At 41.3% G+C, this 26,874-nt stretch overlaps 1 protein-coding gene across 3 annotated transcripts in view; it reads left to right on the forward strand.

Moving 5' to 3' along the window:
* Positions 1–26,874, forward strand: part of ITGA9 (integrin subunit alpha 9) — a 213,282-nt gene that overhangs the window by 128,248 nt on the left and 58,160 nt on the right. For all 3 annotated transcript variants that reach the window (XM_031608364.2, XM_090142245.1, XM_090142246.1), the window contains 2 exons: positions 1,693–1,843; positions 26,120–26,206. In XM_031608364.2, coding sequence (XP_031464224.2) covers positions 1,693–1,843; positions 26,120–26,206 — 238 coding nt within the window. The remainder of the gene's footprint in view (positions 1–1,692; positions 1,844–26,119; positions 26,207–26,874) is intronic.

Below are 26,874 nucleotides of genomic sequence, written 5' to 3' on the forward strand. Positions count from 1 at the left end.
AGAATATACCAAAATGTTTAGAAAGCGAAGTGTCCAATTACAGGTAGGATTGATTGCTGTCTGCAGTTCAGTGAAAGCAGGAGAAAGCAGGCATGTTTCCCGGAGGTTTATATTTGCTTCTTAAGAACCTCTGATCAAACTGTGAGCCGTAGGTTTGGGCTATAATAAGTGAAAATCATCATAAATAAGTACAGGAAACCAATGGCATAAATATTGCCTGCATTATGTGGAAAAATTGCACTCAAAATCCACTAGCATCAGCTTCAAAGCCTGAGTCTACACCATCTTGCTGTAGAGTTCGTGCACACCAGAGCCTTGGTTACTTCAGTCTATGTCTTTGGAAACTCAGGCCTGGAAACTTTTTGCAAATGCAGAGAGCTTAGTTTGCTCTGCTGCTGGAGTTTTGGTAGGGCTGCAACTGGCAGAGTAAGGTTTATAAGTGCCATTATCTATGGAAACACCCTACTGATGCAGATGCTCCGATTGCAACCCCATGAGTTCAACTGAAGGCTGCCTTAAACATGTTCACATCCAGCACCTACGCCACTTTCAGACAATCTCTGATATACCAAGGTGTGGTGTGTGCCAGTGTTACAGTTCCTGGTCAATCCTTCAGGGGAGATGTGTGAATGGCAGGCTGCGTGGCCACCTCTGGATTGCTGCATGCTACAGCGTGCCTGGATGTTGTGCAGCAGCATCTGCTAGGGTGGTGGTGTGTGGTGCCTGCAGGGCTCTGCCCTTTTTTGACCAGCTACTTGATGGTTTCCCTGTGATGCTGCCTCAATTTCTTCAGGGTATGTGAATGATTTTACATTCCAGTTATGATCGCTGTAGCCAGTTTGACATATATATATATTTTCTTATTTTTGAATGTATACCTGGTATATTGAATAAAATCTTTTAGTATATTTTTAATTCTTACACCTGCAAGCCTGATACTGTATTTTTCTATCATTTATCTTAAGCCTGTGTTCTTACTTGTTAGCTCGTCTTTTGGGGAGACTAACATGATTATGTGTATAGCAAATAAAGTGTGTGTATTTGTGATCTGTGATGCCTCATGACAGTCGTGCACTGATTCAGGATGTATGATTATTACCTTAATTCAGCCATTCTCTTGATTTTCCATTTGTAGAACATGACTCCATCATGTTAAATCCAGCAAAAACATCCAAGGAAAGATTGGTTGCATTCAGTAGATGGTTATTATAACTTTCATATGTTTTTCCATTTGTACTAATTTCTCTTTTCCTTGTTTTTCACTGTCTATACTGTAGTTCTAAGATATTCAGAAAGTTACTAGAATGTCTCAATAACACTGAAAGACAAAATCAAAATAGGATTTGTGTATGAACGGGAGCATAATGTTTTGTACTCGTTGCTTTTCACCCATCCACTGACTCTACAGTCTTCAGCTGTTTTATTCCCAGTAAAACTGTACCAACGATGTCACATGAAATGGTTCTACGTGAAAGTCGTGGGATTTTCTTACAATCACAAAAGGCAGTGTAAGAACTGCCATTCATGAGCTGCTCATTTTCCACACATCTGCCCGTACCGTGCACTGGCTGTACAGTATGTTGCTGAATTACTGATCACAGTTGTATTTTGAGACCCTTCTGTAGGAGGAAATAAGGACAAGATTGTGCGAGCTGCCAAAAGATAAACTGATGTCATTATTTTTGCCCGCAGTGTTGATGACAGGACGGCCTACCTGGCTCTGGGAGCAGTGAGGAACATCTCTCTTAACATTTCCATCTCTAACATTGGAGATGATGCTTACGACACCAATGTTTTCTTCAACTTTTCTGGGGAGCTCTTCTTCATCAAAATGTGGCAGAAGGTAAGAAAAACCAGTCTTGCTGCGAGCAAGTCTCCTAACGTTGAACTGACTGACTTGCAAGATGTTGGAACACGGGTGGCCTTGTCCCCAGTGCTGAGGCATTTGAAAGTTGTTTCTGATTATGCTGGGCTTGAATTTCTTCCAGGCTTTTTATTGGAGGTTTTCTCTTTTGTGAGTTTGAGCTGCGTAAATGATATCCTTTGTGCTTCTACAGAAAAGAGCTGTTATTTGGGGCAAGTTAATGAAATAGAAAGGTTGTTTGCTTGAAGTATTAAGGTATTAAGAGGCAGACCTGTAGGATACCAGAGGTCACTGATATGCAAAGGCCACAATGCATTTGGCCATCTTGGTCATCTCCTGACCTGAATTCCTCTGTTTTCTCCTTGGCAGAAACCAAAATGCAAGGTTGTTCTTTGCTCATGTTTTGTGCAAGTTTGGTTTTGGCCAGGGCACATTATTAGTTCCAAGAGCTCAAAAATACTTTTTATTTCACCTGCGTGGGCTCACATGAAGATTTTGAGCTTTAGTCTCTTCACATTTAGATTAAAATGCTCAAGTGTTTTCATCAGCTTGAGTTTATCTAGGGTTGATATATAAACACTGAATTGAGGTTTTTACAAACTGGCTATGATAGCTGTCTGGTTGAGTAATGTGAAAATAACTGTGCAAAACAATAGATTTACAATAAGAACATTTTGTTCCTGCTTTCTGTAGTGATTTGTGTCTCTTGGAGCTTTGCTATGCTTTCTAAGCCATAAGAGCAGCATTAAAAACAGTAGCACAACTGTCACAAAGTATGGGATTAACATGACCCTTTGAAACAATATTTTGCCATTATTCATCAAATTTTATAGAGGAAGATTGATAGATTTCAGCTATCATATACCTCTTAAACTGTCTCATCACATTAAAGTATGATAAATTCTGACATAAGTTTATTCTGTTGGTTTTCAGATTAGACTATGACACTACACACAGTTACAAACCTGAAAAAGTTCTCTTTGCATTATAATCTTCCATTATGGATATTATTTGCATTATAAGCTTCCATTAGGGATATTATGTATTGCAAGTGTGCAGCTTATCAGGAGAAAAAAAAAAAAAAAAACCAATGCAAGGAATAAACCAGAAATACCTTATCCCAATATGCAGCTTCTCCTTAATGGAAGTTTACGTGAAGACTTTCAGGGCCCAGCTCCTGTTGAAATCAGTCCTATGGTTTCCATTGCTTTACACTGAAGAGGAAACCATTTGATGTACGTTTTTTAAAATACAGTTGTTTTCTTAATTCTGTGCTTACATGTTATATACTTTACATGCAAATTAATTGCAACACTAGTTGCTTTTGTTGTCCTTCTTGGCCAACGCTGTCAGGGAACAAGCTGAAGATGATGTGCTGTTCCCCTTAGTGTTTTACCTTGAGCTGAGATCTAAAGCAGACTTGAAACAGCTGTGCTGAAAGCTGTCTAGAAGGAGTAATTTCTGGAAGCAGATGATGTTGTTGTAGGGTTATCTCACCACTCATTGTCTTCTGTAATCGAAGCCAGCATTTCTTTAAAAAATACAGAATAATAAAATGCAGCACATATCAAAGAAAAGTATAGGCTTCTTTCTTCCTCAGGTCTTACAAGCAGTAGCAAGACGTTATTCCTGTTATTTCACTGTTTGTGTGATTGATTTGATAGGGTGTTTCTGGTTTGAGGTTTTTTGATAGCTTAGTAACGGTTTTGAAACTCTGAATAACAGGGCTGTGTTGGGCAACTTTGCTTCCTCTCAATGAGCTTTTGCTTCAAGACAAGCTAATGGATTGTTGGCCACACCATGTGTCCAGATGGGAAACTGGATTACAACTCCTAGCCTCAATTAGAGTTATATTTTCCGTAAGCTCCCTGAACAATGCTTCTCTAAAATAAATTATAATGGATTGTGTTTTTTCATAAACTACTCCCATCCCTTGACATCTATGCATAATATGTACTGGGCATGTACTTTAAATAGATTTTGTTTCTTGTTGAACGCTGCCCAGGCAAAAATCCAGAATATAAAGCTGGAGTAAAAATAATGACTCATAAGATTTCCCTTAGTGGAGCAATTTCAGAATCAAAATTGCTGTTTGACGTTAGAAGCTTCTTGCTGCAGTGCTTTCTAACAAATAACACTGGAGTGGAAGAGAAAGGTATCTTGACACTTTTCCTGAAAAGGGACCCTGGAACACTGCATGACGAGCTGTTTAGCCAATCCTTTTGAGAGCACGTCAGTCTCCTGTTTAGTTTACTTGTGTCTGCAGTGGAGATTCTGGCAGACCCAGTCTGGCTGTTTCTTCCTATAGACCGGTTACGTTGAGAACTGACAGTGCAAATGCTGATGCTGTTTCCCCAGTGGAGTTACAAAATGCCACAATTCATGTTTGAGAAGAAAAGGATGAAGAAGCCCACTGCTGGTTACGGTACACTCCCTGAAGTGCGTTAGCAGGGATAGCTCTTTGCTCTGTGGAGGCTGAGAGTTCATGAGCCACAATGGGCAGAGCATCTGGCAGAGCTTTGCTGCTTCTCCGCAAGGTGAAAAAGTGTTTGCTGACTGACGTTGAAAAGGCTCAATTTATTCCACTCTCTGATTTTCCTGCTGTGCTGCTGCCAGTCCTCTCTGCTCCATGGATGGAGCCCAGCATTTTCTTTCCATAGCATCTGACAGGCAGCCCTCCTCCTGTGGCTCAGTACGTGGTGTGGGCTCCAGAGCACAGCTTCTCATCCATGCCCACTCTGTGCTGGTTTCACCTCTGTTGTCATTACTGCCCTCCTAAGGGGCTGTTATCACAGGAGTGTTACCATCCTGGACTCAAGGCATCCCTCACCCTTTTTGAATACAGGAAGACACTATTCTGGGGAAATGAACACCTAACTACAAAATAGCAAAGTGGTGAAATTCCTGAATTCTTAACATACAGTGTGGGTTTAATCTCCAGTAGCTTAACGTGCAAACTATTTTCCATTCAGTATGGTTTCATTAAACATACAGTGTCGTATGAAAGTAACAACATTTACACTAGTTTTCAGTTCTTTCTAATTTGGCGGAATTAAACTGAGATTTTAGAAGCCAGATATAATATTTTTTTTTTCTTTCTTTTAATTAAATAATGTCAGAAAAAAAAAAAATTCTCTCAAAGTTGAGCAAAGACTGGGTCTGACAAAATTTGACCATCCTCCTGAGCAAAGTTTGAAGTTCAGATACAGCAAGAAGTGGTGTTTTTTTACAGGTGCATGGGAGGAATGCAATGTAGTAAATTTCAAGAGGTGTCCACTAAAATAAACGTTCCTTTTGAAATACAAAGACACGTAATTGCTCTCTCCCTCTCTCTCTCTCTTTTTTTTTTTTTATTAAAACTGTCCATCTCACTTGTTCCCTTTGACTTTTTTTAAGGAATGTTGATAAAGATTGGCCATCTCTTTTGAGTACAGTAGATTTGCTAATTAATTTTTTTTAATCTTAAAGTTCATTGTCCCATAATCACAATTCAACTCCAAGAATGCTATTTCAGAGCCTGAAAAACCCACTTAACAGATGTGTTGTTGCTGCTTTTGTATAGAAGAATGCAGAATGCTATTTGTGTGCTAAGGAGTCTGGAAAAGGAATAACAAGCTATTACTTCTGATTTTGACATTGTTTTGCATCTATTGGAATTGCCATCTGACTTGTGAAGTTTTGCTGAAAATGCTTCTCAGAAATAAGCTCGTTACTAACCATTTATTAGCTGCTGCTCAGAGCAGAAGGATATTTTTAGTATAGTTACAGAAAAAACACTCTAAGCTTTCTGGCCATGGCAGCTGGCACTTGTCAGAGATTTCCCAGGTAGGCTGGTACAGCAGCCACCACTGAAAGGCAAAATTCCATTCTTCTGCACCTGCCCTCATGATGCAGACTTTTTCCCCCTTTTTTTGGGAGTGGATATTCTTCAGGTTCAGTGTGATAAATGGGATTCCCAAGGGAAGTGCCAGGTAAGTGCAGGGAGAGCGATGGAAGCACATCAAGGAGCTGAGTTTTGGGTGTGAATGTAGGCACAGCCTTATCTTTACAAAATCAGTTCAGGAGGTTGTATCCCAACGGTATTAAAATAACATATGTAACATAATAATAATATAACCAACAACAATAACCCAGTCATGGGTAATCTATAGCATTAATCTCTGGCTGCTCCTGAAGTTCTCTGCGAGAGCCAGAGGGAACATCTCAGGGTTAAAGAGAGAGGAGGTCAGGAAGTCCTGCTGCTGACTGTCATTCCCAACCGTGGTTTATTTCTGTATTTCAGGCATGCTCCCAGCATCCAGAGCCAGCTGCGTGTAGCACTCCTGCTGCTTCTCACAGCAGCTTTCACCAGCAACAGCTGGATGAAATTTGTGGGGCTGGGCCAGGCCAGAGAGAGCTGCAAGGTTATGGCTTCCTAGAATGTATTAATTTCTTGTAATTCTTCTGTGTGCATCTGAAACCTTGGTGCTCATTATGAATACAGTGATAACCTGAGTCACGCTGCTTATGGGCTCTGTGGTTTCTCTTCCAACAAGTAGTGTGGTGCCTTGTTTGAATTAGCAGGCAGGTCAGGTACAAACCTAATCCGGCTCTTTGAGTGCTTGCTTCCATCTCCTGACAAAGAGAGCCCAGAAGAGCTGTGCACGCAGGAAGAATTTAATTTTTTCCAATTTGGAAATTCTCTTACACTAGTTTCCTGTGCTGCACATATTTTCTAAGAGTCCTGTCAGAGTAGGATTCTGATAGAGCACAAAAGGACACATGCCCTCTTTTAGATCCACTTGTGCCAGAGGAAGACACCACAGATCCTGGGTATTCATAATGCCTCTTTTCCAGTGGTTATTGCTCCTTTAGATCCACTGGCACAGAAGTTAGCGGGTTAGCAGTAACCTTTTAAATTAGAGGTTTGAGTTAAGCTAGCTGATGTTGTATGGAGTGAGCTGGAGTTGCTCCTGTCATCCCTTCTGCTGGGGTGTCAGGAGAGCAATCCCAAGTGGCGTGGAAACTGTAAGCCCTGCGCTGACATAAGCATGCCTGTAAGGCTGCCCAAGCAATACATCACATCTGTGAAGGGATGGTAATCCTTTGGCCAGGAGAGCTTTTATTGCCACAATTCAGAAGTATGAGCAGAGTAGCAGTCATCTTCACGTAGTGGAGAGCCACAAAGATGGTGAAGGGCCTGGAGCATCTCCCCTATGAGGAAAGGCTGAGTGAGCTGGGTCTGTTTAGCCTTGAGAAAAGAAGACTGAGAGGGGATCTGACCCAGGTCTATAAATATCTAAGGTGTGGGGGGCAAAGTGGCGAGGCCAGACTGTTTTCAGCAGTGTGCGGAGACAGGACAAGGGGAAACAGCCAGAAACTGCAGCATAGGAAGTTCCGCACAAATGTGCGCAAGAACTTCTTTACGGTGAGGTGACGGAGCACTGGAACAGGCTGCCCAGGGAGGTGGTGGAGTCTCCTTCTCTGGAGATATTCAAGACCTGCCTGGACGCAGGGTTGGACTCGATGATCTCTGGAGGTCCCTTCCAACCCCTACGATTCTGTGATTCTGTGGTGCTTCCATGCTTCTGTGAATCTAACGCTTTACTGTTGCTCTGGGGTGCACCCTCGAGTACAATTACCTAATTTCTTGACTGAAAAGAAAAAAATGCTCTTAGTTCAAGCTGTCTGACTTCATTCCGTATTTTACATAGGTTGCTTTGAAAGTAATGCCTCGTATATTGCCCCTCACTATGAGAAAGACATCAAGGCCCTGGAGCATGTCCAGAGAAGGGCAGTGAAGCTGGTGGGGGTCTGGAGCACAGGTCTTATGAGGAGCAGCTGAGGAGCTGGGATTGTTTAGTCTGGAGAAGAGGAGGCTCAGGGGAGACCTTATAGCTCTCCACAACTACCTGAAGGGAGGTTGTGGCATGGCAGGGGGTCAGCCTCTTCTCCCAAGTAACAGCAATAGAGGGAATTAGGAAAAATTTCTTCTCTGAAAGAGTGGTCAGACATTGGAACTGACTGCCCAGGGAGGTGGTTGATTCATTGTTTCTGGAAACGTTCAAGAAATATCTAGATGTTGTACCAAGGGACATGGTTTAGTGGGAGGATGTTGGTGGGAAGAGGATGGTTGGATTAGATGGTCTTGGAGACCTTTTCCAACCTTGGTGATTCTGTAATTCTACAATTCTGTGATTTATTTCCATTGAAACTGTAGCAGGTGCAAAGAGTACAATAGCATTGTTTGATAGAGCCAGTTCTCAGCACTATTTCTCAATAGTCACTGCCATTAGCTATGCATTTTTTCCAGTGAGGAACAAGACCCCACACAGAACATGAATGTGGCACTGGAGAAGGTTGCCCAAAAATGCCCCATCCCTGGAGGCATTCAAGGCCAGGTTGGTTTGGGCCCTGGGCAACCTGATCTAGTGGTTGGCACCCCAGTTCCACGTTGCAGGAGTTGGAAATAGATGACCTTTAAGGTCCGTTCCAGCTGTATCCATTCTATGATTCTAAGATTCTTTGTTGTGCTTATAAAAATCTGCGTCGTGGAGGTCATCCACTGTTTCACAGCTGCTGTGATGATGTTACTAGGAAAATGTTGCCCATACAGCCCCATCTTTCATCATCCCAACCAAATGGAAATAAAAATGTGCCAAATCCAGACTATATGGTGGGTGTGGTAGGGCAGTCCAGCCAAGACTGGCAATGTGCTCCACAGTCCTTAGAGTGATATGGGGCATGGCATTATCGTGTTGCCAAAAAAAAAAAAAAAAAAGGTTGTCTTCTTCAGTGGCCTGAGTGGAAATTTGAGTCTTCACGATGTAGCTCTTCATTTTGTGATGTGACAGCTGTGTGTGGTTGTCTGGAATGTGACAGGTCTTTCATATCATTGCCTGCACCACCCCACCTACCACTTCACTGCACTGACATCCACTGTTTGGTCCCCATGAACGTTCAGCAAGCATCAATCAGCGCCAATGGAGGAAATCAGTTCTACACCTTTGCTTCATACACAGTTCCGTGTTAGACACCTTTTTGTCAAACTGCCCCTCTGTTGCTGTCTGTCACACAACAACAGAATGTAAAGGAATACTGGTGGGAAGGTTCAAACTTTACTGCCATGCTACCAACATCCACCTCTGACATCTTGTGCCGAGATAATAAAACAGGAGGCGTTACTTTCAGAACAACCCTTGTAATTTTCTTTTTTCTATGAATATTTATTGAAAACCTTAGAATCATAGAATGGCTTGAGTTGGAAAATCATCTAGTTTCAGCCCCCCTGCTGCATGTAGGGTTGCCAACCGCTGGATCAGGTTACCCAGAGCCCCATCCAACCTGGCCTTGAATGCCTACAGGGATGGGACACCCACAGCTTTTTGGGGCAGCTGTTCCAGCACCTCACCACCCTCTGAGTGAAAAATTTCCCCGACATCTAATCTAAAATCTTCACTTTCATGCTTCCATAAGGCTAAGTAAGAAGTAATGTTTTTTTTTAGGGCAGAGATTATTAGATGTGTTTGGTATCCCCTAGTCTTAGCAGGTAAGAATTGAAGGCTAAACTTCTGATCCAGGCTTTTCTTTTGAGATTCACATTTCACTCGCATAGTCACTGAAAACATTTGCTGCATTGGATTTAGTTGTATAATTAGTACTGATAGAAGTCCTGTAAATTTTCCTCTTACTGTGTATATCTGAAATAAATCCTTGTTATTTTTTCCCAACAAATTAGCTCAATGAATAGAATACAAAATCCCCAAGGTCTGTTGGCACAATCCCTATTGGAATGGTTCAGAAGTTATGATTTTGCAGGTATTTAGATCTTGTTCTGTTTAGTGCTGGAAGAACCTATGTGAGTTTGATCATTAAATCCTAATTTCAGGAGCAGTTTAACACTTGCAAATCAGATTGAAGGTTGATAGCATGTACATTTCCAAAACCCTAAATGACTCAGGCCTTGCAAAACTGGATGCAGCTAACTCCAGCTGGCTTTAAAGATCTGAGTTTTTGCAATTTTAAGCTATTTGTCATGAAAAAATAACTTGATGTAGAGAATCATCAAATACATACCCGCAGGAAGCAGCAGAAATTGCAGATTCAAGAACAGAATAGTTTAGATGACATGCATGTTTCTTTTGGGTGAGGTTAGAGTGAAAAACTGTTCTGTAATATAAAAAGGTGGTGTTAATTTATGCGAGGATAGGAGAGGTTTATTTGTTTTAAAACACTTTGTAACACCTTAAAACAGTGGACTGTTATCAGACATTTGCTTCTAAAGACTCAGTGGCGCTGGAATAACATGCCAGATACATTGAGAAGTTTTCTGCTGATTGGGCTTTGCTCTGGGTTTTGTGATGAGGAAAGTGATTACCCTGGAAGTAGCTCATCGTGACTGTTAATTTGACTGTTTCCATATATAATTGGATGTAAAAATAGTGGTTTGGGAGAATAGCCTGGGATGACCTGTGTGTTTCCAATTAAGGGAGGTTTTGTTTGACTGCCTAGCCCTGTTCTTCCCGTGAACCTACAAGGGGAATGGTTTTCTGAAGGAAGAACAGCGATGTGGATGAATACACTTATGTGAATTGCACTTTTTTTAGAGGCTGGAAGGCAGCCTGTGCTGTAGCAGAGCCTGCTGATGGTAGATAAGGTCCCACGAGCTGGAGTACCACCTGCAGAAGTAAGGAAGAATTTCCACAGCTTTTAGTGGCTGTAATTGCAGAATGAGGTTCTTGGGTATGGGAGTTGTTTTTGTTGTAACTTGAAGTTTCAATCTCTTGGCTTTCTGGTATGAGAGGTCAGTTCTGTTCCTGTAGGAGTTTCCTTTCATCACTTCTGAGACAGGCGGATCAAGATGGTGCCAGAAGATAACTGATACCCTGAGCAGAAAATCCCATAGAATTGTGTAAATATATACATTCAAGTTGCCAAGCTCTGTGGCAGGAAGCGATGGTAATTGCTGTCTTTAATCTAGTTGTTCAGATTTCTCCCGTGATGCTAATAGGATCTGTAGAAAAAAAACCCTCTTTGATTATTCTCAATAAGCATAAGGCATGGTACTGCAGTCAGTCCTTCTTTGGACAGCTTTAGAAAGACTTTAAAAAAAAAAACAAAACTACCCATCCAACAACAGCAAAAACAAAAACTACCAACAACCAGCCAATCAAACAAAAAAAACCTGTATTTTATTTGCAGTCAAAAAGATTAGTAAGGTGTAAAGGCTTCTAAGCTGAAAATCCAAGGAGGGGCTAGTGTTTGCACCTAAGCAATGAGGAGCTTTGGCTTGGTACCAGTGCTATGTTTTTCTGACTCTCCTATGAATTGATGGAATCTCCTGATTGATTCCGGTGTAAAAGGCAAGTCCCACACATTTTTTTTTTTTTTTTTTTTTTACATTATTTCCTCTCCCTCTTTCTTGCTCATTCTTTCTTTTTCCTTCAAATACACCCAGAAGAGCTCGGTTTCTTTTAAAGAATGAGGCAAGGTTGGCTCCCTCCTCTCAGCATGTCCCTCCCTGAGCATTTGCTCAGTCTTGGGTTCAGCCAGGATCAGCCTGATCTTAGCCTTACTGCTAAGCTTTTGTTTTTTCTTTAAACAAGCAATCAAAGACAATTTTACAACTTTTCAATGTCCCAGTGCAGAAAGTAATGATTTATATCTTTGCATTTCATCAGTGTCACAAGGTAATATAGTATTTATCATGTCATCAGTTTCTTCGGTGGAAAAAGTCGTGATGTGCCTTGCATTTGGGTTTCTGCGTGACCAAAATCCTGTGTGTGTTTTCAAAAGGCATTTGGTTTGGCTTTGCGTTTTGGTGACTGAGGTAGGCTGAGGTAAGGTTTATTAATTCCAGTAAAATACTCGATGCCAAACTCATTATTACTGTTACTACCTTAACAGTATTTTTTGCACTAGAGAATTACCACCAAAGAAGAAGGGGAAAAAAAGCTTTTTTTTTTTTATTACAGTTTGTTTTTTGTTTTTTTTTTTTTTTAGTAGTAAGCTTTTCCACTTGCTTTTTTGTTGAACTGTGTTTAGTTGATGACATATGAATTTATTTCTTGCCCTTGTTCTGAATTTAAGCTTTTCATTATAACACCAAGAGGGAATAGCTGTATTGCAGTTGAATACGCTAATATTCAGTATGATTGATGGCTTACACACAGGAGATTCCTTATGTGGGCATATGTTATATGTGCTTTCAAAAATACCACTAGGAAATGAATGTTGAATCTTTGGTTTCTGCCATCTTGTGTTTTTTTTCTGCTTTTAATTTTGAGAAGCATGTTTTAAAATATTTGTTTCTGTTACTGAAAAATAATGATGTTATAACCCGTGAGTTATCTGTAATATTGGAAAAAACAACTCTCCTGTTGCTTTTGCAACTGTGATTCCACATGTGTGCACATGTATATACATCTAGATGTGTAGTCAGGATGGAGGAAAGCTTACTCCAGAGCCTTTTCTCCTCCTAATGACTTTCCTGTCCCTGTGTTTTGCTTGGGCTGTTGAAGAGCACGCACTCATGTACATGAGAATGTGTTACTGATATAAAGCTTATTTCAATGTTTCTATGCGCAGGTCATGAAGGAATAATCTAACCCACAAAAAGACAGGTTGTCATCCACAATTATTTAAAATAAATGTGTAATCAAATGAAGTGCACTGCTGGCAGATTAAAAAGCATATGTAGCTTGGTTGTACACGTAACGATATGAATAATATAGAATCATACCAGTGTGTAATTCTGGACGTGCCTTCTTCTGGACTCTCAGGAGAACTTCATTTGCTAGATAATTGTCTTGTGTCTACATGTTTAATCCTACAAATTTTCTGTAGTTCTTCTCTCTAAATTGGAGAGGTAAGGATCGGAAGGATGGACTGTTCAATGAATTAAGAATTGGTTGGCTGCATGCAGCCAGAATGTTGTGATCAGTGGTTCTGTGTCAGGGTGGAGGCCTGTCACAAGAGGTGTCCCTCAGAGGTCGGTCCTGGGACTGGTGCTCTTCAACATCTTCTGGGCTGCATGAAAAAAGGGGTGGAAAAAAGGGAGAGGGAGGTGATTGTCCCCCTCTTCTCGGCTCTTGTGAGGCCCCATCTGCAGCACTGCGTCCAGGCCTGGGGCCTCCAGCACAAGAAAGATGTAGAGCTCTTGGTCCAGAGGAGGGCACTAAGATGATCAGAGGGCTGGAGCAGCTCTCCTGTGAGGAAAGGCTGAGGGAACTGGGATTGTTTAGCTTGGAGAAGGGAAGGCTCGGGGAGACCTCACTGTGGCCTTCCAGTACTTGAAGGGAGCTTATAAACAGGAGGGGAACGGCTGTTTGCAAGGGTGAATAGTGATAGGACAAGGGGGAATGGTTTTAAACTGACACAAAGGAGGTTTAGGTTGGATATTAGGAGGAAGTTTTTCAGCCAGAGGGTGGTGAGGCAGTGGAACAGGTTGCCCAAGGAGGCTGTGGATGCCCCATCCCTGCAGGCATTCAAGGCCAGGCTGGATGTGGCTCTGGGCAGCCTGGGCTGCTGGTTGGCGACCTGCACATAGCAGGGGGTTGGAACTGGATGAGCAGTGTGCTCCTTTTCAACCCAGGCCATTCTATGATTCTGTTATTCTATGGTATGAAAGCTTTCCTGGGAATAGTAGAGTCTAGATTCTTGGTGAATTTAGGTGAATTTGTCGTATTAATTTTTGTGCTGTTGTGATTCCTTTTCAGATATATCAGAATGGAGTGAGGAAACCTGATCTCCCTTACTCTTTGTTTTTCTCAGGGTTTTACTGTGTTTTTGTATATGGAACTTAAAAGACATGGCAAGTTTGTGGAAGTTACTCTGGGCTTAGTAGTGTATTAGAGCATGTAGTAGCTAATATAATTTTTTTGTCAAAAGCTGCATCTTCACATTTTTATAAGCAAAGGTTTTATGTTGGTTTGAAAACTGGTTATGAAATAAGCACTGTTTTGTAACAATTCTGTACACAAAGATTGAGTGTTTTGGAGATCAGGGAATTTTTCCTGCATCTAAGTCTCCATTTTTCATGTGTTTCCTGGCATCTAAGTCTCATTTTCACAGGATCATAGAATGGTTTGGGTTGGAAGGGACCTTAAATATCGTTCGGTTCCAATACCCCTGCTATGGGCAGGGGTTATACCAGGTTGCCTGAAGCCACATCTAACCTGGCCTTGAACACTTTCTTGAATAGGGCGTTCACAGCTGGTCTGGGAATCTGTTTCAATGCCTCAGCATCTTTATAGTGAAAAATTTCTTCCTGGTCTAAACTTATCCTCTAAAAGAGAATTAAAAACAAATAAAAACAACAACAAAAACAAAACAAAACAAACAAACAAACAAACAAAACCCAGCCATTATCCTTTGTCCTATCACTGCACTCCTGTTAACGGGTTATCATGGTTTTATGATTTTTGCTATTGGTGTTCCACATCATAATACCATGTAAAGCTCAGGGAATTAGAGTTAATACTCCAGATCCATGGACTGACACCTTTCCAGATACCTGGTTCTCAGAAGAGAGGAAGAACTGCGTATCCCAGACTCTGTGTTCAGAGGGGAAGACCCATAAGTCATGGGACTCTCTTGCTGCCTGGCATGTGTAGGTGTGCTACCCTGCTGTTTTGTCTTCAATTCAGAGTAAGGCCTTAGGTTTCAGACAGTCTCTCTCTCATTTTGTTTGATTTATTAGCCTCAATTCCAGTTATGTTGTATTAGATTGTGTTGTCTTGCATTCCGATATCATACTTAGTAAATTAAGCTTCCTCCTCAGATCACTGCCGCTGTTCTGTTTTTGGGCCCAGCTCCCATCTTTGTACACTTCCCCTTTCCCTTTTGGGCTGATGGCCTTGCTGTTCCCCTGTCACAGACACAGCTAGATTTAGATAATTCCGAGACAGGGGTCCATCTCCAGCTTTCTTATAGGCCCCATTTAAGAACTGGAAGGTTGCTAAAAAGGTCCTCGCAGAACCTTCTTTTCTCCAGGTGGAACAGCTCCAACTGTCAGCCTGTCTTCATAAGAGAAGTGCTCCCGTCCTCTGATCATCTTCATGGCCCGCCTCTATACCTGTTCCAATGTGTTCATGTCCTTGTGCTCTAGGCCATGGTACTCTAGGTGGCACCTTGTGAGGGCAGAGTAGAGGAAGACAGTCACATCCATCACCCTGCTGGCCACTCCTTTTGTTGCAGCCCATGATATGGCTGGCTTTCTGAACTGCAGGTGTGTTACCAACTACTAACTTTTCATCAACCAGCACTCTGTAGAGTTCTCAGGTCTGCTCTCAGGTCTGCCCAGCCTGTATTCATGTTTGGGATTGCCCTAACCCAGGCGCAGGGCATTGCATTTGATCTTGATGAACTTTATTATGTTTGCATGGACCCGCCTCTCAAGCCTGCCCTGGACTCATTCGATGTCATCCCTTTCCTTCAGCATGTTGACCACACCGTGTGGAGTGGTATTGTCTGCAAATTTGCTGAGAGTGCACTCAGTCCCACTGTCCATGTCACCACAAAGCTCTTAAATAGTATCAGTCCCAATACCGGCAGCTGAGGAATGCCACTCATCTCTGGTCTCCACCTGGACATCAAGTCACTGACAGCAAGCCTGAGTATGACAAGCCAGTTAGTTCCTGGGGTCTGCAGATCAGATCCACATCTTTCCAGTTTAGAGATGTCAACAGGACAGCACTGAATGCTTAGCCCAAGTCCAGATAGATGATATCACTTGCTCTCTTTTTTTATTCTTTTCATGAAATCTTTAGTCTAACTTGAAAAAATAACACTGGCAGTTGTGCACTAGATTACCTTTTGCAAGTTCATGTTTTAAGATGAGAGGAAGCAAACGTATCTTGAATTCATCCTTTTAAAATCTTATCTTTATCTTCCAAGTAGTAGTATATATTGAAGTTCCAATCACAGTTGGCTTACAGTTTAGAATTGTCTACATTTCAGCCTCCGGTTGCTTCAGAGAATTGTTGGACCAGATGTGTTAAGCTACCAGTTATAAAATAAAGTGTAAGTACCTGGAGGAGATGGAGATGGGATGAGGTTTAGGCTGTTTCCAGCTTTGCATTTGTCTGTATTGATATCTCAAGGACTGTTCTTGATACTGGAGCACCTGTAGCCTGCACTGGTATCTTGCTTGAGAACAGCACCCAAAGCAGTGCTCCAAATGGAGAGGAGGTTGCTCAGCCCATTTTCCATTTGCCTTTCACATGGTGGAGGTTCAGCTGGCCAGGGTGCTTTCCTGCTAATTTGTTCCTTTTTTTTTTGTTGTCCTTTAGTTGGATACAGAAGGCTGGCTGCTTGCATCATGGCAGTCTGTGACACTAGGTGCTTTCAAATGGGACAACTCTGCTTCTCTTGGAGTAAAAGAAAAACATTATTTCAAGAGAAGGCAACGAAAGATTTGTCTACCAGGGTAGTTACATAAGACAGCAGCTAGTGAATCAAGCACTAGTTAAACTGACTCTGGCTTCTTCTGCTCCCATCCTTGCTGCCCTGTTGCTGGTCTTGGACACCCATTTGAAGTGCTGCTCCCTTTGTCATTTTCCTTTTCTGTTATGGCTCTACAGCAGAGATGGGTCTGGTCAGTGGTCTCTCTCTGTAACTCAGGTGCACTGGGGAAGGAGCAGTGGCCCCTTGGTCTGCAGCTAAGCTAAACTGGCTGTGCAGCCCATGACCCTGACCCTGAAAATAAGAATATTAAATGATCTATGTGATTAGAATTCACACTAGAAGTGATGTTTGCTGTCCTTTCCAATGCCAAGCTGGAAAACTCATGCAGAAGTAAACAGTGTGTATCACAGTCTACTGAAAGACCCCTGCAAATGTAAACATTATATGCATGTGTTTGGCCCCTCAACAATCATATCTTTTGATGGTAATAAAGTGTGGGTACAGAATACCTGCGGTGAAGTGTCTGGGCCTGGGTTATTTGTGGATTGTGTGTATTATTGGCTTTGGCTCTAGGAAATAGTTTCTTTTGCTTGGTTGCAAGTACACAATGTTTTATTTCACCTTGTGCCTTCCTAATGAATGGAGCAATGTGTATGTGCATGCATGTGTGAGTGTGTATGGAAAACTGAAGTTGAATTTGTTAAAAAAAAAAAAAAAAAGGTACAATATGAACAAGTTGATAGTATAAATACTTGTAGGAACACTTGATCAAGTCTGGAATCCTGTATGTCCCTAATCCTTCTCCAGCTAGGGTAGAATAGCTTAGCAGGTCTTACCTAAAGATAACGGTTTCCCCTTATCTCTTTGGATGTGTTCATTGGTTTGCATCAGGCTTCTAGATGTATGGGGGATGTTTTTGTGGGGAACAGCTTAAATTTTTTGTTTTGTTTGTTTACTTCTGTTTTGTAGAAAATGAATGAGCTGCCAGATACTGACCTTACTCCAATGTTTCCCAGATCTTTCTTTCACAGATTACATCCCAAAGCCACCCCTCAAGCTGAGCATTAAAAGCAAGGAGCTTTTGCATGAAGTAGCTAGGTGAAGCTCTCAAAACTGCACGGTCCTACCGATCAGCAAAGTGCCTGGGAAATGGCACAGTGGGAGGCTTCCTCTTGGCAGTTCCAGTACTTCCAGTCTGGTAACTGCTTGCCGCTGCACATCTGTCTCCCCTGCACCTTTTCAGCTCCGGTGGTTCCTTTCCCAGCAGGAAAGTGTTTGAGCCGCATAGAGATGGGGAGAAAAGGCAGCTCTGACTTTCTGGCCCTGGGAAAACATTTGTTTTGGGTCATGTTCAGGAGTTAGAGAGGCTTAATCAGGAGCCTGAGATTATCCCGACTGGACCCGCAGACCCTGTGCTGAGAAATTCAATGAGAATGCCAAGTGTGAGGTAGCTCATGGTCCCTGGGGCATGGATATGGCTGCAGAGGCCAGAGCCCCAGCACAAGTTCCTAGACTGATGATGTCAGCAACGATGTAACTTTTAAGATCCTAATTGCTGCTGGGGAGAGGAGAAACGCAATCTTGTCATTAACAGCCATATTCCAATAAGGACATATTTGCTGTGGTGAGAACTATTTTCTGCTACTACTACTTTTCTACCATTGTCTGTGAAAGGTTATAAAGGCAAGAATTAGGCTCTCATCTCTTTCCTGAAAAGCAGTAAAGAGATTCCAGGGAAAATGTGATGTCTCCAGCCGTTACTACCTGGGCAATTCCACAGTGGGCACTGTGGGCAATTCACCTGCTGCTGTAGAAATAGGCAACCATCTCTTCCTTTTAGGGCATGTACTCAGTTTATCCTAAAGAATAGTCTCTGTATCCCTTAGTCTTTTGTGCCCAAATTTAACTAGCATTCTTCATATTGCTAATATTCTCTGGCACGAGCTGGGTATAGCTTGATGGGATGAAAGTTGCTGTGTGGGCAGGTGGAAGCCTGACCTTTAAGCTGTTCCTAGTTAACTTCCTGAGTAAGCGTAGCTGGACGTCAGCACATGGGAAAAAGGGTAAGGAGCAGCTTGGCTGAAATATAGTCAACCTCATAATGGATGCATGACAACTGACCTAATAGCTTAGGGGACAGTAGGTCTTGGCAATGTACCTTATTATTTTTCCCTCTGTAGAAGTGAAAATCAGCAGTTCTCACCTGTTAGGGGAAGAGAATGGTCGAGCTTGTGTAGTGGAAGCTGATGCAAGTCCAATTGGAATGGACTGAAATGCTGAAAATGGAAATCACCGTGAAAGCAAAGGAGTTTTATTGACTTGTTCAAAAACCTCTGAGATTGTGTGCTTTAAAAATCTGCTGTAGTATCTGTTCTCCAGTTAATATGTATGCTGAGAGAGGAGGAGGAAAGATGAGAATGCTGGGAATATCCAGCAAATAGAAAAGCTTTTGTTTTTCTCTCCCTTTTCCTCAAAGATTTTCTGTACCGGTTGGGATTGGTGATCTCATGGTCTATAAATAGGTTCCATCCAGGGAGGAGAGGGAAGAGGAGGGAGGCTCTAATTAATTATATAGAAATAGTTGTTTTTGCAAAATAAGCAGCAAATCCAAGATGTTTCAAGCCAGGCTTTCTGCGCTTGGGGGTGGGGTGTGCCTGCATCATTCACTAATGAGATCATGGAATAGGGCAGGAAATCTTTCTCTGAAGCCAAAGAAAACTTTTTTTTCCCCCTCCTTGTTCTTTTTTCTGAAACAACGGAAGAGGTTCCTCCATCACCTTTCAAGCTTGTTTTCTGTTAATGAATCAAAGAATTGATTCATGATTGGAATTAGAGGTCTAGACACCCTGGTCTTCCAGCTTTTTGTGTGTGCGTTCGGTTGCATGTATGTCAGTATAGTCAGGGTAATGTAATTTTGCTTGCTCATGCAAGCACAAGCATGACAAGGGTCTCTGCCAATGAAACAGCAATTTGTACAGCTGCAGAATTTCTGTACATCACATCTGCTGACTTAATTTATTGGGGGAATATCTGTGTGTTGGAAATATCTGTGTGAAGGAAAACTTGGAGTCCCCGTGGTGCCTTTAAAACAGACCCTTGCAACACACAAAAAAAATCTTTTTATTCTGTCATGTAATTAGATTGCCTATCCAATGTTCTTCAGTCATTACAGTCAGGGGAGTAAATAGATGTCAGTTTCATGACATATACTCAGTGTATAGGTGAGTAAGTCTGTGTTTAATCTGTATTTTCTTTTCTGTAATATTTCTCCTAACATGCAATGATTAACTTACATATAATAGCTGCCATGCCGCTGGTTTATTGTTGAATTGTCCTTCACATTATTCACATTGTTGCTTGCATTCCACCAATATTTGGAAATCATTTAAAACAGAAGAATCTTACGAAGCTCAGGAAACAGAGCTGTTACGTTGAAGAAGTATAACCCCTCTTAAAAACAGAATTAATGATAGAAATAAATCTTATTTCTTTGGCTCCTTGTTGCACGTTTTGCTTTGGTGAGTGAAGAAGTGCACGTAGAAGAGTTCCTGAACACAAGGCTCTGAAGTTGCTTGAAGCTACTGAAATAACCATGTGACAAAAAATGGAGTAAAACTCAAGGGGCTTTTGCTCTGAGAGCAAAACTCACAGAAGTGCATGTGAGAATTTTATTTTTGATGGCTTTTAAAGCAATGGCCACCTGTACTGGACCGCTGCCAACCATCTTGAAAGCTGCTGCCTGTAATAGGGTCTTTTTCCCAGGCCAAATCACATGCTTGGAGCTCATGAGAAGCCTCGTGATCTTCCCATGGGAGTAGGGACTCAAACTCCAAAACTTCTGGCCTCAGTCTGTGAGGTACTGAGATTTTTAAATGTGAGTTACTGATGCTTTCAGCATCCACCAGGACCTGAGAGAGCTGGGGAAGGTCAGTACACGGCAGTCAGGCCCAGGAATCTTAAGTGAAATATTAGTTTTAAATTCAGAAAGACACAACTAAGAGGCAAAAGCAGGCACTAGCTGCAAGTTGTACAAATGAGGCAGAGCATTTAGGAACCATAATGAGTAACTTCTAAGAGGAATTTGCTGCAAATCAGACCCATCCTGGGTCTGATCACTATCCACCCTTGTAAACAGCTGTTTATGCGCTCCCTTCAAGTACTGAAGGCCACAATGAGGTCTCCCCAGAGCCTTCTCCAAGCTAAACAAGCCCAGTTCCCTCAGCCTTTCCTCATGGAGAGGTGTTCCAGCCCTCTGATCACCTTAGTGGCCTCGTCTGGACTCATTCCAAAAGTTCTGCATCTTCATCAGTGTTTGGGGACTTGAGTTAGAAAAATCCATGCAGTTACATGCATACACAGAAGAAAGGACCACCAAGACAAGGTTACCAAAATTGTTCACATTCACAGGGAAATTCAGCCTGGGCCAATCTTTTTATTGAGAAAATCCCTAAGGTTTCAGGAACAGAGACTTTCCTAATTGCTCTGTACATCTGGGTACCAGTGACCCACATTGTTTGGTGACGTTTCTTGCTGCGGAAAGAAAGTTCATCAGTATGCTCAGGTGGCTGTTAAATGAATTTACAAATATTTATATCCTTGAAGCCACAGGGAAGGCATTAAGAGGATTGGGAAGCAGGGAGAGCTAAGGGTAGGATCAAAATAAAAACTATGCTCTCAAAACCCTTGTGAAACTCTTGGGGAGCAGGGGGGGAGGTTACTGAAGTACAACCGAAGGACTTAACCAAGATTAGGAAGGGTAATTAGAAGAAGTCATCTCAAATATCATAAGAGAGGTGATCCTTTATTTTAGTTTCCTCACCTTAGAGATGTTTGTGTTGAGCTTCACTGGCTCGGTGTGCAGCAGAGTACCAGCTATGGTCAGACACAGACATATGTTCAGTGACATCTCCTGAAAGTGAGAAGCTTTTAAAATACAGTTCAGGTCTATGTAGTTGTCCTCTTCATTGGAACAAAAGGTTCAGATTTCATCTAAACTTTCACTTGGAAAAATGTCCCTGTTCACCAAAAATTCCAGCTTGTAAGTTGAAATTATTGAGACGTGAGTATGTTCTTTAAGACTGAGTCCATGTTGATTATGTATATTAAAAAAGTACTGAGTATGTAGTATCTAACTTTTGAGATTTAGCATACTGTAGGAGTGCAGATAGCCCTCCTTAGTGCTGTTTTCTTCGATACTTGTTGTAGGACCTCTGAGATGAGGATGCTCTTTGTGGTCCCATGTGGGGTCAGCTATGATGGTTCTCAAACAGACAGGTGTTACAGAACAGGTAAAATAATAACAAGAGCATGTGCCCTGGCAACAAGAGCAGGATTTCTCAGTATGTACCGTTGGCACTCTTTTGTGCTCTTTGGAAAAGCTGCAGCAGCATCACAAAACATAACGAGTTAAATAAATTCTCAACATCTTCAGAATGTTATCAAAGCTTCATGCTGGCATGGAAGGTGTAGTGTCTACCAGTATCTTGTATGCTTAGGAGAGTGGAGAGCTGGCAGGCAGTAAAGGAGTGTTAGGAAGCTCTAAGTGCAAAATACAACACAAGTGACCTATACTTTTACGCTTGTTTGCTTTTGCTGATAGTCATAATTTGGTAGAGGAGCTGTTAAATAGATTAAGGTCTGGGTGCTGAAGGGGAGTTAACAGGCTGGGGGAGATTAGATGAGGAGTTGCTTGAGGTGTCAGGCTTGCAGCTAGTCTTGGGAGTGGGAACAGGTTGGAGAGTGTGTGATTGACTCCAGGCTGGGGGTGATGATGTGAAGTCAGAGAAGAGTTGCTTTTTCATTGAGAAGAAATGAATAACCCTAAGGATGGGAAAAAATGAAAACAGATGGGAGTATAGGAACTGCTAGGTCAGAAAGGCAGAAATATTTTTCCTTTAAGACTGGAGGTTTTTGTTTGGACATGACATGAATGAGGTGGAAAAGGGTTTTATCAGCTGATGAATAAGTCGTCATTGCCAGCTATGTGAGATTCTTAAGGGAAAAATGCATGTGCATTCTGGTATGAAAACTGCTTATCAAGATGAAGCTTTGTGCCATTTAATGTGTGCTGTCTGCATCTGGCCATCCATGCTCAGGAAGGGAAAGCATAACAAGGAGCAGTGTACTATGTTGGTATGTCACTGTGAAGACTCCCTAGAGGCAGTCTTTATCTTTTTTCCACCAGCATTTCTTTTGTTTCTTTCTTTCTTTTTTTTTTTTCTGTAGGACATTTCCTTTTTCTTAAATCTTAGATTTGGCAGTTAACAAAGTTGAAAATTACCCTTCAAAGTCAAAGTAAACAATATATAAGAAATCTTGTTTAAAAAAAAAAAAAAAAAAGTCTGTTTCAGGAAGAGGGGGCACAAATGGCTGTTGTCTTTGAACAGGGCTTGGTTCTAATAAATGATCTTCTCCAGGATCATCCCTAAAATATTTGAGTCTTGTGCTCAAACTGGCACTGGTCCCACCTTTATACCAGAACATTAAGGCCCATCAAATAGTAAGGAAAAACAATCTTTCCAAATGCCAGAATGCATGTAGTCAAAGACTTGCTTGGTACAATCTGTTCTAGTACTGACAAGCTATTTCCTTAGTGACAGCCTACCTTTTGCAGCCTGAAAAGCATGCAGTTCTCATGCAGTCCAGTAGTGATCTCTGATTGGGAAAGAGAAAAATCTGGAGTTGTTCTTTGTGTGAAATCCCCAGATGATCAACTAGGTGAAGTCAACAAAAGGACAGAATCCAGCATCCCATCTGTGTGGTTAAAACGCTTTACTCGTGTTGAAATGTTTTCTGAAAGCTAAATGTATTGTTCACCTTTCTTAAGCAAATGAGTCTATGAGCTTTCTTCTGATTAGGTATCTGAGTTGTTTGAGGCAATAAGAACTGCATGCAATGTTAAGGGCAGGGATATAAGCAGATACTGCTCCAAAGCATATCCTGTGTTGTCAGACAATAGTCAGATGTACTCTGGACTCCCATGTTCAGTATTTGCCCACTTCTACCAAAATATGTACTGCCAAAGATGCCAATGGAGAAAATAGGTGGTGTCCCTTGGTGCAGGCAGTGTGGTGCACCAAATTAATACTGAAACAGCCGAGAGTTGGATCTGAAGCAGGAATAACACAAGCATTGTAGTTCTTTCATTTTCAAGTTTTAAATATAACAAACATTTCTGAGTTGCTATTTCTACCACTCTATATTAATATGATAGTTATCGGCTTCTTGCACTACTCAGTCAGTTGAAGCCACATAGAGTATCTACACTTCAAAACAAGATCCTCCAGAAATAAAGCCATTTACATTTCTGATCACCCTCTGATTAAAAGCCCCAGCGCATGACAGCATTATGCTACAGAATTTCCATAATTTCCATTGGGTTGCTCTTTCCTCGTGTGCCCCTTTCAATAACAGTAGAACTCAACTGTTTCATTATTCTAATCATCAAGAACTTTTCTTTCTGTTTGGAGGCACATACTGTTAGTCATCCTAAGCTGTGTGTTTCTCACACCCCGGTCTTCATTTGTTATGCAGTAGTACTACAGCTATTTGGCTAATTAGCTCACTGTTTATCTGATTGACTCTCCTAAAAACATGAAATGCTGTCAAATGTTTCAGAAGGAAGAGAAAATTTTCTGGATAATTCATATTCTGTAACCAGAAGAGAAGCTTCCATCCCCTTTGGCTGCATTTTCTAAGCAAATTAGAAACTCTGCTAGGTAGTATAGAAATGTGTAGAATGCTGAACCAGTGGTTCAGCAAACTTATTTATGCTATTTCCTAGCTCTGAACAGTTTGACTTTGTAGCGTGCATAGTGTTTTATTAATCATTAAACTGGATGGTATGCTAATGAAGTCAGAAGGTCCTTCTAGTCAATCTCAGTACATCCGTTAAGCTGTTGCAAGCAGTGACAATAGAAATGGTCAATGCAGTTTTTATCTGTCGTTTCCTTAACAGACTGTTATAAACAACTGGCATCTGCCTGCCTGTTGTCAGGACTGCAGAGGCAGGCAGCCTCCAATTTGCAAAATGAAGAAGAATTGCACTTCTTCCATTATCAAGATGATTGTTCTTTCTGTTATCGTGTTTTTTGACATCCCTGAAGTGATACAGGCTTGGGGAGAGGAGGCAGCCTCTTGGGTCTGTCTGGTCACTGTCACCACCAGACAGCTATGTAAATAGAAATCTCTCTTGACTGAGCAGAAACAGGGAGATGATGAAAGAGAGTTCATAGGTTGCTACAGTTAGACAGCAAGGGATGTTGGAACAACACAGAACCAAGAATGTTCCCAAAGGAAACAACTGTGAAATTTTTCATTTGGTTATGCAGCTGCTCAGAGTGTGTATTCACTGGATCATCCATGTAAAACTAGAAGAGTTCCCAGATTGCTGAGTGGAAGAGGCAAGTGAAGGAGATGCCTCACCTCTAAAGCACTTTCTCTACTCTTTTTTGTTAAATGGAGGAGAAGATCTGATCTAGAATAGGAAGATGACAGCTTTGTACAACTGAATCGAGATAGCTGATTTGCTGGGCAGTGCCATCTTTTATAATGTTGGAAATAGAATCATACAGAGGAGTGCAAGGAAATAAATCCATAGAGAAAATAAACATGGAGGCCACTGCTCTGGCAGCTGAGTACTACTGAAGTGATTTCATGCTGTCTCAAAGTATGCATGGATTTTCTCCTTATTTTCTTTACACATGAAACCAGTCAAATACTAAATCAGGGGAAAAAAATGATGTTAGGGATATAATCATCTATCAGCATGTGCTATGAATTGAACCATGATTTTGAAGATAAAGGGGATCTTCAGGAAACAGCTGAAAGATCAAGAATCTGGATGCAGTCAGTCTCACAGTTAGGGTAATGTCTGTAGAGCACTAATGCAGTGCTCAGATCAAAATGTGAAACCAAGAGAGCTGTTTCCTGGAGTACTTAGTCTGAGTCCATGTTTCAACATGTGCTTGAGAATGGTACTCGTGCAAATGCTTAAATTGAAGTACATATTTAAAGCAGAACTCATGAGTGATTTGGGAAATATTTCTATTGGATGCTGAGCCTGGGTTTCACAAACTATTGTAGATTCCTAAAGTAGATTGAGTAAATGAAAAAAATCCTGTATCCAAGAGATTTCTAGATAGATGTACATAATTGAATTAATTTTCAGCTTCATATCTCTCAATTCAGGTATTCAAATTATGGTTGCATACTTCAATACCACAGCTCCAATGTTGATCTATTCAGTAGCAAGGCCTCGTCACTTCTTTGGTTCAGTTTGGAATAAACACCTACATTTGCTCTGCTTAGCAGTTTTCTACCTCTCCTAGGATGGTAGCACCTGGATCATTTAGCAAAACTCTTCTGGGTAGTCACCTAAAAGTGTGCATCCAGATTCGGGAGCTGAATCTCACTCTGAAAATTTTATGTTATGAACTTTTCCACAGAGACAGGGCATGCAACTGTCTTCTGATGATCTGGAGATAGGAACATCCTAACCTGGAGCCAGACTTCTATTTTATGGAGCAATTGAATGCTTTCAATTCAGTAGATACATTTCTGTTGTTTTAATGGACTGGCTTTTATGTTAGTGCTCTGAGCTTTTCAGTTTGTATTACTGACAATGCTCATAGTCCATCATGGTTTAGCATGAGAAGAGGATCATCCCCTAATTTACTCTACACCACCATTGTGTCATTAAAGAAGGGTTGGTACCCATATCATTGTAGTTCATCTCATGAGACTAAGAGATCAGGACAATGAGTAACAGCATTATGATGGGAAGTGTTTTATTTTCTAAGGTAGTTTATCTCAATGACATTTCTTAGTAGTCTTTCTCCATCATTTTGTGGTCTTTTTATTTTCTTACAGGAGGAGCTGGGAATTTCCTGTGAGTTGCTGGAGTCAGACTTTCTCAAGTGCAGTGTGGAATTTCCTTTCATGAGATCAAAATCTAGGGTAATGTCATGATATTTTCATTTGCAGTGATGGTTTGTTCCCCTGCTTTTCTCCGAGAAGGATAACTGCTCCATGAAATGCCTGTGGCTGATTCCTTATGTAGCTTTCTAACACGGATATCCAGGCCTTGCATGGTTGTGGGAGGGCAAATGTACTCACCAGATGCAGCCAATAGCAATAACTTGTGCATTGCAATTAAATACTCTTGAAAAAATGTTGCAAGAGTTGTAGCAACCAAAACCTTAATGGAATATTAGAAGACCCTGTCTCGTTTGTGTTGCCTTACTGTATTTTTATTTTTGCCTACTCTCAGTTTAAATTGTGACTGCTTTCGTATGAATGACAATGAAAATTTTGTAATAACTTTTTCATATTATGGTTTCCTGATAGCTCTCAAAGAAGGTTTTGTTTGAGTAGTAGTAGATAAACTCTCTCATTATACTTAGAAATCCAGCCAGGTTTTTTTCTGTCACTAACCAAAACTATACAGTGACCAACCCAGGAATTGAGAAGAGGCATAATTTCAGGATGATCTGAACAAAATGTATCTGAATTTTTTTAGAAAATTTAAATTTTAAAAATGAATCCTTTCTGTTTGAATTGCCACAGCATTTGAGCTCATGTTTTTGTTGTTTTCTTTTTTAATATATTATTTATTGCTTGCAATA

Source organism: Phasianus colchicus, chromosome 6, assembly GCF_987193195.1.
Source record: "Phasianus colchicus chromosome 6, bPhaCol1.hap1.1, whole genome shotgun sequence".
In the NCBI taxonomy this organism is placed as follows: domain Eukaryota; kingdom Metazoa; phylum Chordata; class Aves; order Galliformes; family Phasianidae; genus Phasianus; species Phasianus colchicus.